Source organism: Cavia porcellus, unplaced genomic scaffold, assembly GCF_034190915.1.
Source record: "Cavia porcellus strain 051 isolate PalLab524CR breed Dunkin Hartley unplaced genomic scaffold, mCavPor4.1 scaffold_1, whole genome shotgun sequence".
Lineage (NCBI taxonomy): Eukaryota > Metazoa > Chordata > Mammalia > Rodentia > Caviidae > Cavia > Cavia porcellus.
Window position 1 is genome coordinate 176,058,283 of NW_026947484.1, and position 15,924 is coordinate 176,074,206.

The following is a 15,924-nucleotide window of genomic DNA, read 5'->3' on the forward strand; positions in this document are numbered from 1 at the left end:
TATTAATTAAAGGCATTACACAGTGGTCAGTGTGTCACCAGGAAAGCTTTCCAGAAGGGGCTCTAGGAAATGTCAGGATGGAACTGCTTAGAACATCCTAACATTGAAAAACACAAAGGAGAACATTACTTCCACAAATGTGACACTAAAATATTTCAGAAGTCATAGTGCAGATTAAGTTAAAATAACTAGATTAAGAAAACAGACATAAAGTATATTTTTTTATTTTTCAAAAAAAATCTGGGTTAAACAGTCAAGCTCCATGTACATAAAGCAACAATTTTGTTTTTTAAAAATCAAGAACCTTGCAAATTGGTAACAGACTCTACGAGATTATCAACTAGAGGGCTGGACTAGATGAACAATAAATTATTTCTATTGCTGACAAGCCTCGACAGAAAACGACAGGACACCTGCTTCCCCACTCATGTTCTTCCACATGCACGAGTGTGTGCCCAGGGCAGCCGCCACTGAGGGGAAAGAGTTGGACGTGGTACAGTAAAATTATTCAAGTTATAGAACATCCATCTGAATGATGTTTCCAGTGTTAAGAAATATGGGCATCTTTCTCTGTTAAAAAAATACATATCCAGAACAATGAAAACATAAGAGAGACAATTTTGTTGATATTTGAAAAATATAACCACATAAAAAAGACTATGCCTTGAAATGCAAGTACTGTGTTTCTTACCTAAGTGGTTAAATTAGACTTTGTCAGTTACAGCTAGGCAAGAGGACTCTGGGAAAGGTTAGACTTGAAATCTACCAAAAAGAGATTCTTTCCATCTCTTCAGGAAGGTTTTGCTGTTTCAGAATGAAAAACTATGCAAACGCAGTCTGTGAACTGTTTTATTGCTAAATTTAAAGCAAACATGCTGGTGTCATTGAAAATTGAGTTGAGAGTTTAAATTGGCAGACAACTCGGAGCACAGATGAAATTGGTGTAGGGCCAGGAAGGAGCCAGGCATTGGGGCTGATGATACTCTGTGTTCCAGGTTTCCAAGGTCTTCCAGTACAAGAAAAAATAAAACCACAAACCCAGCTGTCATGCTAATGCTGACATTGTGGGCCCCAGAATTTGTTTTTACTGCTTTTTTTCTTTCCTTAATTAATACAGTGTTGGGGTCAAATTCAGCCTTGAGGATGCTGGGCAAGCACTATATCACTGAGCCACAGCCTCAATCCTTAGTGTTTGAATTACAGCAGAGTGCCCTAAAATCTGAGTTAAGGAAAGCACCTCACTGCCCGGCTGACTTTCTGCAGTTAAAACTGAAGTCTTGCATTTGCACTGCAGAACAAGTTTCATTTTTTGTCTTACTCGCTTTTTAAGAGATGCATTTGGTAAACTGTCACCTGGTAGCTGTTCTTGTGTGAGGAGGAGGAACCGCAGTGGAAGGGATCTGGCAAGCTTAACTTGCCGCTGTCAAATGTCAGAGGAAAGATAGGGAGCCTGGCCGAGGCTCACTGGGGAGCAATGACACTGTTTTGCTTTGAGACAGGGTCTCGATACCCAGGCTGGTCTGGAACTTGTGGTCCTCCTACCTCAGCACCCTCAGGGCTGGGATTCCATGTATGACTACCACACCCGGCTAGAAGCAATGGATTTTTTTCACAATAGTATTTAAACTGGTTGTGGGGGAAATCAAAAATAAGTTATATTTTATTTGTAGAAGTCATGTCTGAATTTTCTACTTATACTATCATTAACATACATTATTTCAGTAATAAAAATAAAACAACTCTATAGCACTGCAATTATTGTTAGGTCCATCTTGATTAATTTAGCTCGTTCAGACGGAGACTGTGGGTACTTCCACACATGTGATTTTTCCTGCTTAAAAGTATACATGTTCTTCTGCTAGGGGATGATGACCTGACGTTCAATACCTGTATCCCTTGAAATTGTATTAGACAAATATGGTTTAGAACAGCTTTATAGACTGAAATACAATTATTTTTCTATGACCAGTACATAGCTATTTTCTGCATGCTTATCATAAAAACATTCTATATATTAACATACGTTTGAAATTTCAAAGGTGGAATTTATCCTGTCAAAATCCCGTATGGTTTCCTGCCATTCAGTGCCATCCTACAGAGCAGAAGTCTGAAGCCAGATGTTCGTTTCATTGTAAGCATCTTGCTAGTTTTTAACTGGATGCCTGAGGATGGTTTATCATTTTTACCAGTAAGTTCCTAACTATTGGTCCCATTCACCTTTTGTTTTTTTGGTGTGTGTGTGGGGGGAATCCTGGAAGGCAGTGAGTCTTTTTTAATCTATAAACATAGATCTTTCATTCTGTCAGGAAAAATTTAATTCTTATAGTCTAATATTTTTCACAGTATGATAGTCTTCCTACTAGAAATGCCCATTTCAGCAGTGCCAGTAATATTATTTTTCTTATCTATTCTCCCCATTTTCATTTTATTTTTTATTAATAAAAGATGTTTATTATTACATTTTTTTTTTTGTCTTTTTCTTTTTTTTTATTGGTACCAGGGATCGAACTCACGACTGCCTGCTTGCAAGGCAGGTGCTTATGCCGCTGAGCTAAATCCCCAGCCCCCCGTTATTACATATTTTTTAAAAAGTCTTAAGTATGTCCTTAATATAATTGAGTTTTAAAACTATCTATTGTTCTTTTCCAGTGTGGGTTTTAATCTGCTATTGTGTTTTAAGTTCTGCGAAATCTGTCTAATTTATTTCCTTTTCCATTTTATTCTACTCACTTCTTTTTCTTTCTTACCGGTGCTGGGGATCGAACTTGCGACCATGCGCTTACAAGGCAGGTGCTATGCCACTGAGCTAAATCCCCAGCCTCTCACTTTTTCTTTCTTTTTTTAAAAAATCTTTTTCTTTTTTTATCGGTACCAGGGTTCGAACTCATGACCACACACTTGCAAAGCAGGCGCTTATGCCACTGAGCTAAGTCCCCAGCCCCCTCACTTTTTCTTTTAACCTGTTCCCATCTTAAGGTAACCTTTTGTGGAAGCATGGAAGCAACATTTTATTTCCTTTTTTTTTTTTTTTTGGTCTTTTTGAGACAGGGTCTCACTATGCAGTTCAGGCTGGTCTCAAGGTCACTTTGTAGCCAGGCTGGCCTCAAACTTGCAAGGGTCCTCCTGCCTCAGCCTCCCGAGTGCTGGGATTATAGGCGTGTGTTATCACACCCTGCTGGAAGCAACATTTTCAAGAGTGTCCTGGAAACTGTTCATTTTCCTTTCACATGTTTTCCGTTTTTCTTTCCAGGCCTCGCTTTGCTTTTTTGCTTCTCTTCCTGTACTCTTTCTTGGATGTAGATCCTTCTTCCCATTCCCTGTCCACTTTCAGATCCTCTTCCAGTCAGGTCTCAGGTTGATGGTAAGGTGATGTGTGTATCTCTAGGTCCAGTTTCTGGCTTACTACTTTTCTACTTAAGTAGTACCACATTCCTTCCTGTGGCCTGGTTTTCTGAACATTGCGCCAACCTTGTGTCTTGGTCTCTGCATGTCCCACTGCCCAGTCACTGGCTATTTCTGCTTGGCTGTAAGAGGCTTTATTCTCAGAAGACACCGGGCGTCTACTGGTCCCTCCCTGCTGTCTGCTCACGTTTTGGCCTGAGGATCTGGAGGCCCAAGCTGAACGAATAGGAAGAATATTGGGGAAAAGGAAGAGAGGGTGGGATTCAGACCCTTCTCCTCACGCTGAAGTATCTGTTTAAGGTCAGTCTGTAATCTGTCCAGCTCGAGAGCTCTTGACCATGGATAAGGAGGCATACACGGTTGGGAGGAAGACATACACTAAATCACTTTCAAATTTTAAATTTCACAGCATTTCCCTTTCATCGATGGAAGACAAAGATTGGAATACAATCTGCAGGGTTTTCTTCATCCACCTCCCTATGCCTTGGCAACTGTCAATCCCCTCTAGAGTTCAGATTTGAGATTTTGGTTTTCTGGGTCATTATGGGTCTTCTTCTAAGAAGGTAAGAGAAACTCACTGGGGCTTCCTCAGCCCAATGTCTTTTTTTTTTTTTTGTCCTTTTTTTCTTTTTGAGACAGGGTCTCACTATGTAGTTCAGGCCGGCTTTGACTCACTAAAGTAGCCCAGGGTGGCATCAAACTCGTGGCAATCCTCTTGCTTCAGCCTCCCGAGTGCTGAGATTACAGATTTGTGTCACCATGTTTGGCTAGACCCAGTGTCATTTTGACAGATGTTGTATCATTAATTTTAAAAATCTAAATCTTCTCAGTTATGATATGGAATAAAGAATTCTGGACTAATTTTCTAGTTCTGAATCTACTATTGCCTGGTTGACCTTCAACAGGCTCTTTAATATCTCTGGGCTTTAAAATAAGGGAATTTGGCTAGATGACCTGGGAGTCACCTATAATTCACTGTCTTTTAAGTCTTTAAAGAGTAACTAAATATGGCCTGATGAAGAATAGAAAACAAATGAGCAAGTATGTTTTGCTCAGAGTACCTCAGCCTAAATACTATATAAAAATGCTAATATTTAGTACATAATTGTAATACAGATTAAGAATTCCTTTTCATATTAAGCCAAAGTTTCTATGTCTAACTGACTTAAGTAAACTGACATGACCATGTGTCTTTTAAGGTAGGTAATATATACTATAAATTAATTAATGGATAAAGACAGAAGGTTCTCTATAGGGAGAACCTTCTTTTTCTATTTGTTATTCACAAAATAACATCAGGCTTTCCAAGAACTATTAAATGGTGCCAGGTAACTAATCAATTATTGAGAGTACATACAAGGTGTAATACAGTACAGCTTCAGAAATGAGATGTCTACAAAGTAAGTGGAAACTTGTTAATTTTTTAGAAGTTCAATGGACATTTATGGGCCTGAAGAAGGCAGTTTTTTCTAATCAACTGAGCACTGGATTTGGAGTCAGAAAATCAATGTTCAAATTTAAATCTCCAACTTACTAGTTCTGCAGGAACTGAGAAGTTTACTTACCTTATCTGAGCCTTGGTTTCTCAGTAAGTAAAATGGGAAATATTATACGTACTTTGCAGAACTATTGTGAAACTACATGAGAATAAGAGGCAGCTAGGAGGAAGCCCTTACTACAGTGTTGGTCAAATTTGAACTTTCAAAATAGTTGTATTTGAGCAAATCAGTAAATATAACAATAACTAGAATTAAATACAAATTAATCAGTTGCCTTGACCATAAAGTATTTAGGAGACCATTTTCCTCTCAGCCGGGGTGGGGTGGAGAATCTAATAACTATTAATATTAATGTAACACTATGCAGCTATATATTACCCAATTTTTTGGTCTTAAATATTTCCTGAAATGATTAATTTCCATATAAGCTACATTAGACAGATAATAAAGCACTTTAATTGAATAACAATGATTCTAATCAACAATTAAATATGGGGAACATCTCTGGATATCTTGAACTGTAAAGCAGAATTTGTTGCCAGGCATGGTGGTGCATACCTATAATCCCAAAATTAACAACTTGGAAGGCAGGTGGATCACAAATCCAAGTCCAGTCTGGGCAATTAAGCAAGACTCTCGCTCCAAAAACAAAATATAAGGGCTGAGGATATAGGACAGCACAACCCCCAGTCCTAGACAAAGGAAAAAAAAACCTAGAATTTCTCAAAAGCATCATCATTACTACAGGCAAATGTTGTATTACACACGAGCAACTTCCCTCAGAGGAGTTCTGGGAAATCCTATCCCATCAGAACACATCATGCCAGATTAGAGAATTTCCAGAGACGTCAGTTTAATTATCATCCCCACAACTGCCTCCTCTCTCAGAAAAACAGTGCAGCTATAGATCACCAATTTGCTCTACATCATGTTTTAATTTGACTCATTTATATGGAAAAATACAAAGAACCTTACCCAGGCGCATGGCTTGAACAACTGCATGTTTTTCTTTTAATACAGATCATTAAAAATTCAGTCCCAAAGCCGAACTATTTATATACAAATTTGAAACTTCCAGCATATTCTGTGAAGAGCTCTCACTTAACAGCTTCTATGTATGTAGTGGCCTTAACCTGGACTAAACGGAAGCTTACCTAGGGAAAACTAAGTAACTCTTCATTGAGGTCTTCATTATTTGCATTCATTGATATCCAAAGATAGAGGATTAGGAGTTTAAAATTTGTGAGCAATCCACATTTCATAAAAGCAGCAAAGTGATGCATGTTGATAGGGATAATATTTAAATGTCCTATTTAAGTAGGCACAGTGTAGCCAGTCTTAGCCTCAAGGGATGGCGAACCTTTTAGAGCTTTCAATGATAACGAACAGTGCAGGGTGGAACCCATACCTAAACTGAGAAAAATAACTTGTGCTGTTTAGAGATAGAAAGATAATTCTCTAAGTTTTGGAACTAGAAAAGTTAAATCTTATTCATAAAGAAGACCTCCCAATATAGTAAGAGGTGCTAGATTAGGGTATTAATGGAGGACTTAGGAATTCTGCCTCCCAGAGTGTCACCAGACTATATGACTTTTAAGTCTTTAAAGTAGTTACCAGAAAAACTATATTCCTATTGAGGAATCCCAAAGGTGTTAACACTGCTCTCCTAGGAGATGATCCCACTCTACAAGACAGCAGTGAAGTAGTTCCCAGTAATCTCTGAACTGTAGCAAGTGGCTTTCGTTTCTACATCAATATTATTTTCTTAATGCCTGTTTGTATGAATATGCCCAACGTGCTTGATGCTTTTAATGAGACTGAGTTCAATAAAAATGAAGGTAACAGAACTTCACATTTCTTCAAATACTATTTATCTGTCAGGGCAGACTAATGCAGAATAAAATCCAAAGAAAGCTGGACGCTACATGACTGAAGAGGCCATTTCTTTCACAGCTTTGGTTAGGTGCTTCCACACTTTTCCTTTTTTTCCCCTCTGCAAATGTACAATGGATGAATTTTCCAGTAAAGCCTCTTAAGGTTTTTCTGCTCTTCCTTCATTTGTTTTTGCTTATATGGAGGTATCGGGGCTTGGATATGTTGGAGGTAGAAATCATGGGCATAAACTTGTTGGCTTGATCAGGTTATAGGTTTGGTTTCCTCTTCAGGTTTAACAGTCTAAGGGACACAGAATGTCCGCAGTGGAAGAAACAGTGATGCAATGAAGATTAAGTGAAAAACTCAACCTTTATTGCATGTTTATGATGTGCATAGCACTATGTCAAACTCTATATTTAGTTAGATCTAACTGATCAAGCTGATGCCCTGTTATCCCTGCCAAATCAACTCCCAGCAAGGAGGCTGCTGGATTCTGGGAGGCGGGACCCAGAGCAGACACAGGAGGTGCTGTGGTGTGAGCTCCCCAAGACCCCTACAGGTCCTGACACACCGCAGCACCCCCATTCCTCATGCAGGGCCTGGAAGCAACTTGTACTATAGGCAAACTTGTGAATTTTTGATATTCATTCCCAACAACTGAGGAGCACAAATACTCAAAGGTAAGTGGAAAAAAATGCTCTTAACCTCCCCTCTTTCTTCTCTTGGGATTCTTCTTTCTTAGCTAAGAGCAGACAATCACGGTCTTCAGAGGAGGTGGCACAAGGCTGATTGGAAGAACACAACCACTGAAGGTCAGCTAGACAGAGCTCTCCTGCCCTCCTCAATGTCCTCTGAGGACAGGTGCAGCCATACACATGGGTTACAGGGTTTTGGCACACAGGCCAGGTCTTCACGGAGTTACCGCATGGGAAGTTACAGGGTGTATGTATCTGCACATATACACAGTGCACCATACATAACAGAGACGATAGGTGGCACATGGCAGCATTTGATACATGTTTTCTCCCCTGTCCCTTTCTCCAAGGAAGCCTGTGATAAATAGCATTTAGGGTGCTGAAAAACAGCTCTTTCATTACAGTTGGTGTCACTGAAGTTTTGCCCCTCTGGTCTTTTAGTATAATCATTTCCTTCAATACGCTAGGGATTTATAAAACATCAAGAGGTGATAGCCACCTAACTTGGGCAGGGACGGTTACTCAGCTGCTGAAAAGCCATACTCAACAGAAGGGTTACAACCTCTGGACCAACTAGTGCTACTTTTGGATATGTTAAAATCTTAAACAATCCCAGTGATTCCTATTAATTTTTCTTCTTGAACCTATTTAAAATGAAAATGGAGGTTTTATTAAATTAGGCTGTAGGACGTGGTGACAGTTCATATAGGTTATATTTCAGTTTAAGTGCAGGACTGAGAAGAAAATCACCATTTCGCTTCCACAAACACAATATCCTTTGGGTATTTAGCAAACTAAAGGAAACTGTACCTAATATGTGTCTACTTCTTCTTAAACAAAACCCTAAAATCACTACAAGAAATCACAATAGAACAACAGGCAATATCAAGTCATAGCACTATTACTATTACTTGTTATTTATATACATATAAAGATATACCAAAATTAATCTTTACTCAGGAAACTAGTAAACTAGAATTTAAATGTGCAGTAACTAGAAATGGTACACCATTAGACCTTAAGGCAGCATTGGTTGAGTATTCTCTGGTAAAGTATCACATAGTTCAGTGACCAGTGTATGATTTTAAAACAAATACTGAAATAATGCTTTGAGAAAGAAATAGGGAGGGCTGACTTTTAAGATTCCTACAAAATGAATTTGCATTGAGATTTTAATTTGGGATTAGAAAGTGTACACAGGAACAAAATGATATAAAGATATAGCAGTCTTTCCCCAAATACAAAATAAAGACACCTAGAAATTACTACTATTTTTAGTTAGTACTCTTTGGGCTCTTTTGTCACTTTTTGTTGCATTCAGAGTAGTTACCAGAAAATTCTGATGTGTTTGTTTATTTAATTTTTGTCTTTTGAGGCAGGGTCTTGCTATGTAATTCTGGCCTTGAACTCTATGTAGCCCAGGCTGGCCTCAGACTTGCAGCGATCCTCCCGCCTTAGTTTCCCAAGTGCTGGGATTACAGGCATGCACCACCACGCCTGGCTCTGCTCATGTTAAAACAAGTGGTCAGGTTGAGTTTACCTGAGTGAAACAGTTTCACACTGCATTTTATAATTTGTCAATATGCTCTGACTTTACCACTACATTCTGAATGCTGGGTTTGCTTACCTGGTAGACTGCCCAAGTCACTGCGTCCCAAGCATCTGTGCTAATCCTAAAAAGATGACATCCATTGTGGCTCAAAAAGTCATACTTTGATTAAAAAAATATTTCAGAGCTTTTAATAAATACATTTGGGGATTTGTTTCCCTGTGGTTTGTTTTGTTGGGCTTTCCTACTTAAGCCTAAACATTCCTGTTAGTTGTTTTACACATCCAGTGCTGTACGCTGACAGGGTAACTATGACATGAAGAACAGATTTAAAAGAACAACAACCTCTACAAAATGTTCAAATGAAAAGCGCTCTCACGTGGTACTGAGAACTAAGATGTAGGCACTTCTGCTTCAGAGGTTTTCACATTTGGATCACATGTAGCTTTCCCAAGCTGTTTCTTCTTAGTGAACTACTGGAAATTCTCTTGTGTTGTGCGAACTGACTAGTTCACTGGAAACCTTGTTTACAAACACCCTTTTGGTGCATTAATCTTCTTTTCATAAAGTTTTCTCCACTGACAGCAGAGATCAATCACGGCAGTGAGCAGGCCCTGTGCCCCAGCAGATGCTTCGGGACATTCTCAAGCGAGGCTGCCTGCTCTGTGGGACAAGTCATCCACCAGCAAAACACAGAGGAGTGTCGAGTGCAATTCTTCTTGAACGTGTCCGCCTCCCTCTTCCTAGCTCCTTACTGTGAATGTAATTCGACAACGTGTACAACCTTCATAACATTGTAAAGCTACTGGGCTACTGGGATTTTTAAAAATGGTACTTAAACAGTTCTGATTTTTGTCTTTCTTTTTTCCAGAGAACCTGTGCTAAAAAGGCACTAGATAAAATTAATTTCCTCACTCTTGTTGACAGCAGTTATATATTAGGTTTGCTTTTATGGTTCAGTGAACATGACACATATTTGGATAAAATAGCCGAATTATTCAGATTCACCTACTTTCACTTAAAAAGCAAACTCCAAGTCAGCGGGATAGCAGGCCACACTGACGAAGACCAGCAGGTCCATGGAGTCACACACCACCTCAGAGCTCTGGGTTGCTACTGCCTCTGGCCTCTGAGGGTGGGCCAGGCAGGGCTGGACCCAGGGAGGGCTCACTGGCAGCAGCTGTGGGAGCCAAGCCTCCTGGAGACCTGAGTAAAAGAGACGAAAGTGAAGTTCTCACAGTTTTCCAGCTTTACCTTCTTGGCTAAGTTTGGGACAATTCCCCGAAGAGACCGGAGTCCCATCCTCTGCTCCTCATACCACACGCTGCCCATGTCTGTGGCCTCCTTCCTGGCAGTCAGGTAGAAGGGGGACTTGGCCTCCATTTGGGTGGGTGGCCGGTGGATGTACATGTACTTGTAGAGGAGGCAGTACGGGCACTGTTTGTGGCCCCTGGAATGCTCATGGTAGATTTTCCCGTGACACACTCTAGTGGAACCGCTCCGACTCTCCCGCTTGACACTGTCTGTCCGGGCGAAGTAGGGCTGATTCTGTGGGTCTTTGAGCAGTTCAATGTCACCATACATCAAATCTGCATGCTCCTGCAGTGTCCGCATGTTCAGGTATTGGCTGTTGTACTTGACCACAGTGGACAGGAGAGTGATAGGGCTGTCGTCCCCTAGACACCCTGCCTGCCACATCTCCTCCTCGTCAGAGAGAGAGAAATAGACGATATTTCGAGAACGGGCACCCGACATCCCTGCCTTACTCAGCACCCACAGCTTCTCCTTGAGTTTCTTGGTGGAAGAACTGAAGGTGCTGCTGGTGATGGAAAAGCCCACACCCGCATTCTTCAGGATGCGGTCCAAGCCTCGGCGGATGGCATGCAGCGAGGTCGCCAGGAAGTCTGAGCCGTCACTCTTCTTAACGGTGACATAAAAGTTTTCAAGCAGCTCATTCAACTTCACTGCAGGGATCTCAAATGAGACAAACACTGAAGTTATACATTTGAGGATACCTAAATAGCCAGACCCCTCCTCCCTTCTAACCTTTCCTGGGGGACAGGACATTTTGTGGCCTCTAGAGGGCTGACCCCTTAACATAACAAAGAAGGAACAGTAAACTTTAAACTGGAAGATCTAGGTCCTACATTTGGCTCCCATTAATCTTTTTAGATCTTAACATTTCAATCTGCAAAGTAGGAATAACTGACACTTCAAAGGATTGTAGTAACACTTACAGCAGTGGACTATGAAAGAACTTATAACACCCGACTACACATATGCATAGATGTGTACAAATACATTATTATTATTATTATTAGACTTTTGCAACTTCACTATTCTTCTCTAGAATGTCCTTCTTTTCACTTGCAAATAATTTACCTCCTTCCCCTTTAATAAAATTCAGCCATCCTGTCTGAAAAATTCCTAAACTAAATTTAAACTCTCAATAGCTTCAGCATTAATTTCCTCGATCTCTGCACTCACTGGTCCTGCTGTCACTAAGCATGGTGCTGCGGAGAACAAGTGACACGTCTACTTTGCCCTGCATATTAATACTTGTTGATTTTCCACTTGAATTTATCTGAATTGGTCCTGATATGTCTCTGGCTTGATAAACCATGGGTTTTCAGTATCAGTATTTGTCTAAAAGATCTGAAAAAAATTAATGACTATATTTCATTTTTTTCTAATCTCACCTGATCTATATTATACCAGAAAAGTATGTGAATAGAAACTTTCTAACTAAAATACAGGCAACGTTCAGTTTGTGTACTATCATGTTACATAAAATGTGTGCACATTAATACCACCCAAAGTGAGGAACAGCTCTGATATGCGGAGTTTCAGGAGACGCAGTATCTCACAAAAGAAAAGCCTGTGTTAGCCAGTCAGTCAGGATATGGTACGCTGAGCAGAACAAGAGGGGACTACTGAGGTGGAAGGGTCATTCAGTCTTACGTATTTTAATGTAACTGACCTTCATACGTTAAGAAGAAAGGTAATATGAACTTAACACTGAAAACTTATTTGAAAAAATACAACATCTATTTCAAGTTTTAAAAAATTTAAATTGAGATCAAAAGAAAAAAATCCTTTTACATAATGAAGACTATTTTAAAGATAAGAATTCTAAAAATTACACCTAAATGAAAACATTATAGTCTTTTTATAAAGTCAGAGACAGAATAAGCATGCTGAATATCATTGTTCTTATATAGTACTGTTCTGGAGGCAGCAGAACAAGACAAGAGGAGGACAAGAAAAAGAATTTTTATATACATGCATGCTCACATACACACGCGTACATTCACAGGCATATATAGGAAAAAGACAATGTTTTCTGATAATCTGATTGTCAGTCCAGGAAACTCCAAGAGATTCAGTTGAAAAGCATCAGACTACAGCAGTATACAAAATAAAAGAATAACTTTCTTATGTACCAACAGTAATCAGTTAAAATAAAATAACTTCCCAATAACTACATTCCAATTCAGCAGGCTTTGGATGTTTTTATTGTCACTTGCAACTCCCTATTGCAGGCAATAACCTCTTTTGCCATTAGCAGCGACCCCTTTGGTTGCAAGAGAAAATGAGTTTGCATAAGAGGCACATCAGACTTACTAGGCTCCAAGCTATCAGGACAATGTCTCTCATCTCTGCTTCTCTGTGAAGACTGGGTTTCTCCATATAACTGAAATCATGGCCAACCACCTCTCTTTAATGTTTGCATCTTCAAGCTTTATGTTTTAGTAAGAGATCAACTCTCATTTTCAGTTGGAAAAATAAATAATCCAAAAGGACGGGTCCCATTAGCCCATTACTAATCCAAACAACTCACCTGAAAGTGGTCCATCATTCTTTTTTTAGGTACTAGGGACTGAACACATGACCTTGCACTTGCCAGGCAGGAATTTATGCCACTGAGCTAAATCCCTGGCCCCTGGTCCATCGTTCTTAATGGCTTTTGAAACAAGCATGTGGACTGTAGAAAGAGTTCCTAAATAACCAGTTCTAAGAAAAATCTTATTTTTTATTTTACTGCTTCAAACAAAACCATGAAACAAAGATGAGCTGTGCTTAAGGACTAAGAAACATAGTATTGTTAAAATAGCAATAACTCCCAAGTCATCTACAGATTTAGCATTTTCCCTATCAAAATCCCAACTATATAGAAAGCTAACCCTAAACTTCATATGGAAATGCTTGACTAAAAATGACTAAAACATCTTTAAAAGGAACGAAGTTGGAAAACCCATCCTTCTTAATTTCAAAACTTATTACAAAGCTAAAGATATCAAGACTGTATGTTTCTGGCACCATAATACATATATGAATCCAGAAATAAATCCTCAGATAAAAAGATAATTAATTTCAATAAGTAGGCAAAATATCTTCTTAGAGAAATAGTAATCTTTTCAACAAATGGTGCTAGGATAACTGGATAGTCTATTCCAAAGACTGAAGTTGGACTTCTGTCTAACACACAAATTAACTCAAAATGGATCAATGATCTAATGGGAGAGTTAAAGCTATAAATTCTTAGAGGCAGAAAAAGGGTATCTGGGCATGGTGGCACATGCCTACAATCCCAGCTCTTGGGTGGCTAAGGCAGGTGGATCTCCGTGAGTTTGAGGCCAGCCTGCACTACCTAATGAGAGACCCTATCTCAAAAAAAAAAAAAAAAAGAAAAGGAAAAAAAAAAAAAAAAACCAAATCTTCATGACCTTGATTTAGAAAATGGTCTCTTAGTCTACTGCTTAGGTACAAGTAATGCAAGGAAAAATAAATAAATTGAGATTCATTAAAATAAAAACTGTGCTTCAGAAAGCAGCACCAAGAAAGTGAAAAGACAACACACAGATGGGAGGATATATTTACACATCATGTATCTCATATGGGACTTGTATTTAAGATACATAAAGAACTATGATATCAGCAAGAAGACAGTGCATTTCAAAACTGGGCAAATGAACTGAACAGACACTTCTCCAATGAAGATGAATAGCCAATAAGCACATGAAAAGATGCTCAGCCTCATTAGATATCAGGGAATGCAAAGCAAAGCCACAAGAGATTCCCATCCACTCCCAATAGGATGGCTAGAATTAAAACAACACTGATAATAATTAGTATTAGTGAGGGTGTAAGGAAACCACATCTCTCATATACTTCCGACAGAAATATAAAATGATGCAGATACTTTGGAAACAGATTGGCAACTCCCCAAAAGTTAAACATGAAAGTACCATGTAACCTAGCAATCCCATTCCTAGTTGTATGCCCAAGAAGGCTGATAACATGTCATATATACATATATATATATATATATATATATATATATATATATATATATATATTTTTTTTTTTTTTTTTTTTTTTGGTACTAGAAATTGAACTTAGGACTTTGCACTTGCCAGGAAGACTCTGTGCTTTTAAGCTATATCCCTGGCCTCTTACAAAGATTTGAACACATATATTCACTGCACTTTAGTTAATATAAATAGCTCAAATATGAAAACAACACAAATGTCCATCAGCAAATGAATGGATAAACAAAATGTAGCATGTCCACAGAATGGATAGTTTTCAGCAATAAAAAAGAACAAATTATCAAGCCATGTTAAAATATGGATGAACCGGGGCTGGAGATTTAGCTCAGCAGCATAAGCGCCTGCCTTGCAAGCAGGCAGTCATGAGTTCGATCCCCGGTACCGATAAAAACAAAAAAGACAAAAAAAAAAAAAAAAAGGATGAACCTTAAAAGTGTTAGGATAAATGAAATAAGTCAGATACAAAAGGACAAATCGGAGACACAAGGCATGTTCATGATTGTACTTATGTAAAGAATCTAGGTATATTCATAGCAGCACAAAATAGAATAGATTGCTAGGGCCTGAGGTGAAGCAGAAATGGAGAGCTAATCTTTATGGGTACAATTTCTACTTGGAATGATGAGAGAATTCTGAACATGAATAGCAGCAACACTATTATTCCAGTACCAAAAAAAAAAAAAAAAAAAAAAAAAAAACACCCACCGAATTATACAGTTCAAGTGGCTCAAAGGGTAAATTTTGTTATGTATAGTTTCCCATAATTTTAAAAACCCCAAGTAAATCAATAAAAGATAACTATTTCCTTTTAATAATTAAAGTAATTATTAAATGCTATTAATATCATTTTTAAAACCCAGTGATTCACATGGTGTTCACAACATTCTTCCATCCCCACCAGCATTAACCTTCTTTAGGCCACAGGGTCTTGTCTTCTGGACCCTGAAATCACCATGAAGACAGGTGCCTGCTACTAAAAAGCTACATACTTCCTTGCAGAAATCCATGAAAAGAGCCTCATTTTGCCACACCCTTCATCATGTAGGTAATATCTATATTTCAGAGGATAAAAATTTCTCAACTCACCCACGAATTGTGCTTTATCCTCCATTCTAACACTTGTTAGTGACCCCTGGTTAGTGACCCCTGTGACATCATGAGCAAAGGAAAAGGATAGCTCAGTCTGCTGTAATCCACTCCCACAGGCCACTCAGATTAAACACTGCTTAAGAAGGAAGCCAATGTCATAGAGAATCAGCCAACACTTAGTGAACCAAAGGCCTTGCAGCATAGGTGGCCATGCTCTTTGATCTCACATTCTTGTTCTCCACGCAAGCTCTGCTGAGTCCAGGTGTGTCTTCATACAGATACAGTTGGCAGGTAACAGCTCTTGATCATGATTTGGCACCTGATAACACTCAAATTTACTTGTCAGTCTAAGCTCTTTTTAAAAAATTTTTGGTCACTGTTATATCAAAAAACCCAAGTTTATAACTCATGGTGACAAGGCATTCCTTCAAGAGTGATTAAAGAAGTAAAACTGTTTGCAAAGTTTTTAGAACAGTCCGAAG

General features: G+C 38.8%; 1 protein-coding gene across 3 annotated transcripts in view; it reads right to left on the minus strand.

Annotated features, from left to right (window-relative positions):
- Positions 1–208: 208 nt before the first annotated feature.
- Kiaa1958 (KIAA1958 ortholog) overlaps positions 209–15,924 on the minus strand; it is a 156,846-nt gene continuing 141,130 nt past the window's right edge. For 2 of the 3 annotated variants that reach the window (XM_063260726.1, XM_063260738.1), the window contains one exon: positions 209–10,994. In XM_063260726.1, the coding sequence (XP_063116796.1) occupies positions 10,188–10,994 (807 nt within the window). In that variant the 3' untranslated portion in view covers positions 209–10,187. The remainder of the gene's footprint in view (positions 10,995–15,924) is intronic. The other variant, XM_063260731.1, reaches the window with a different exon arrangement.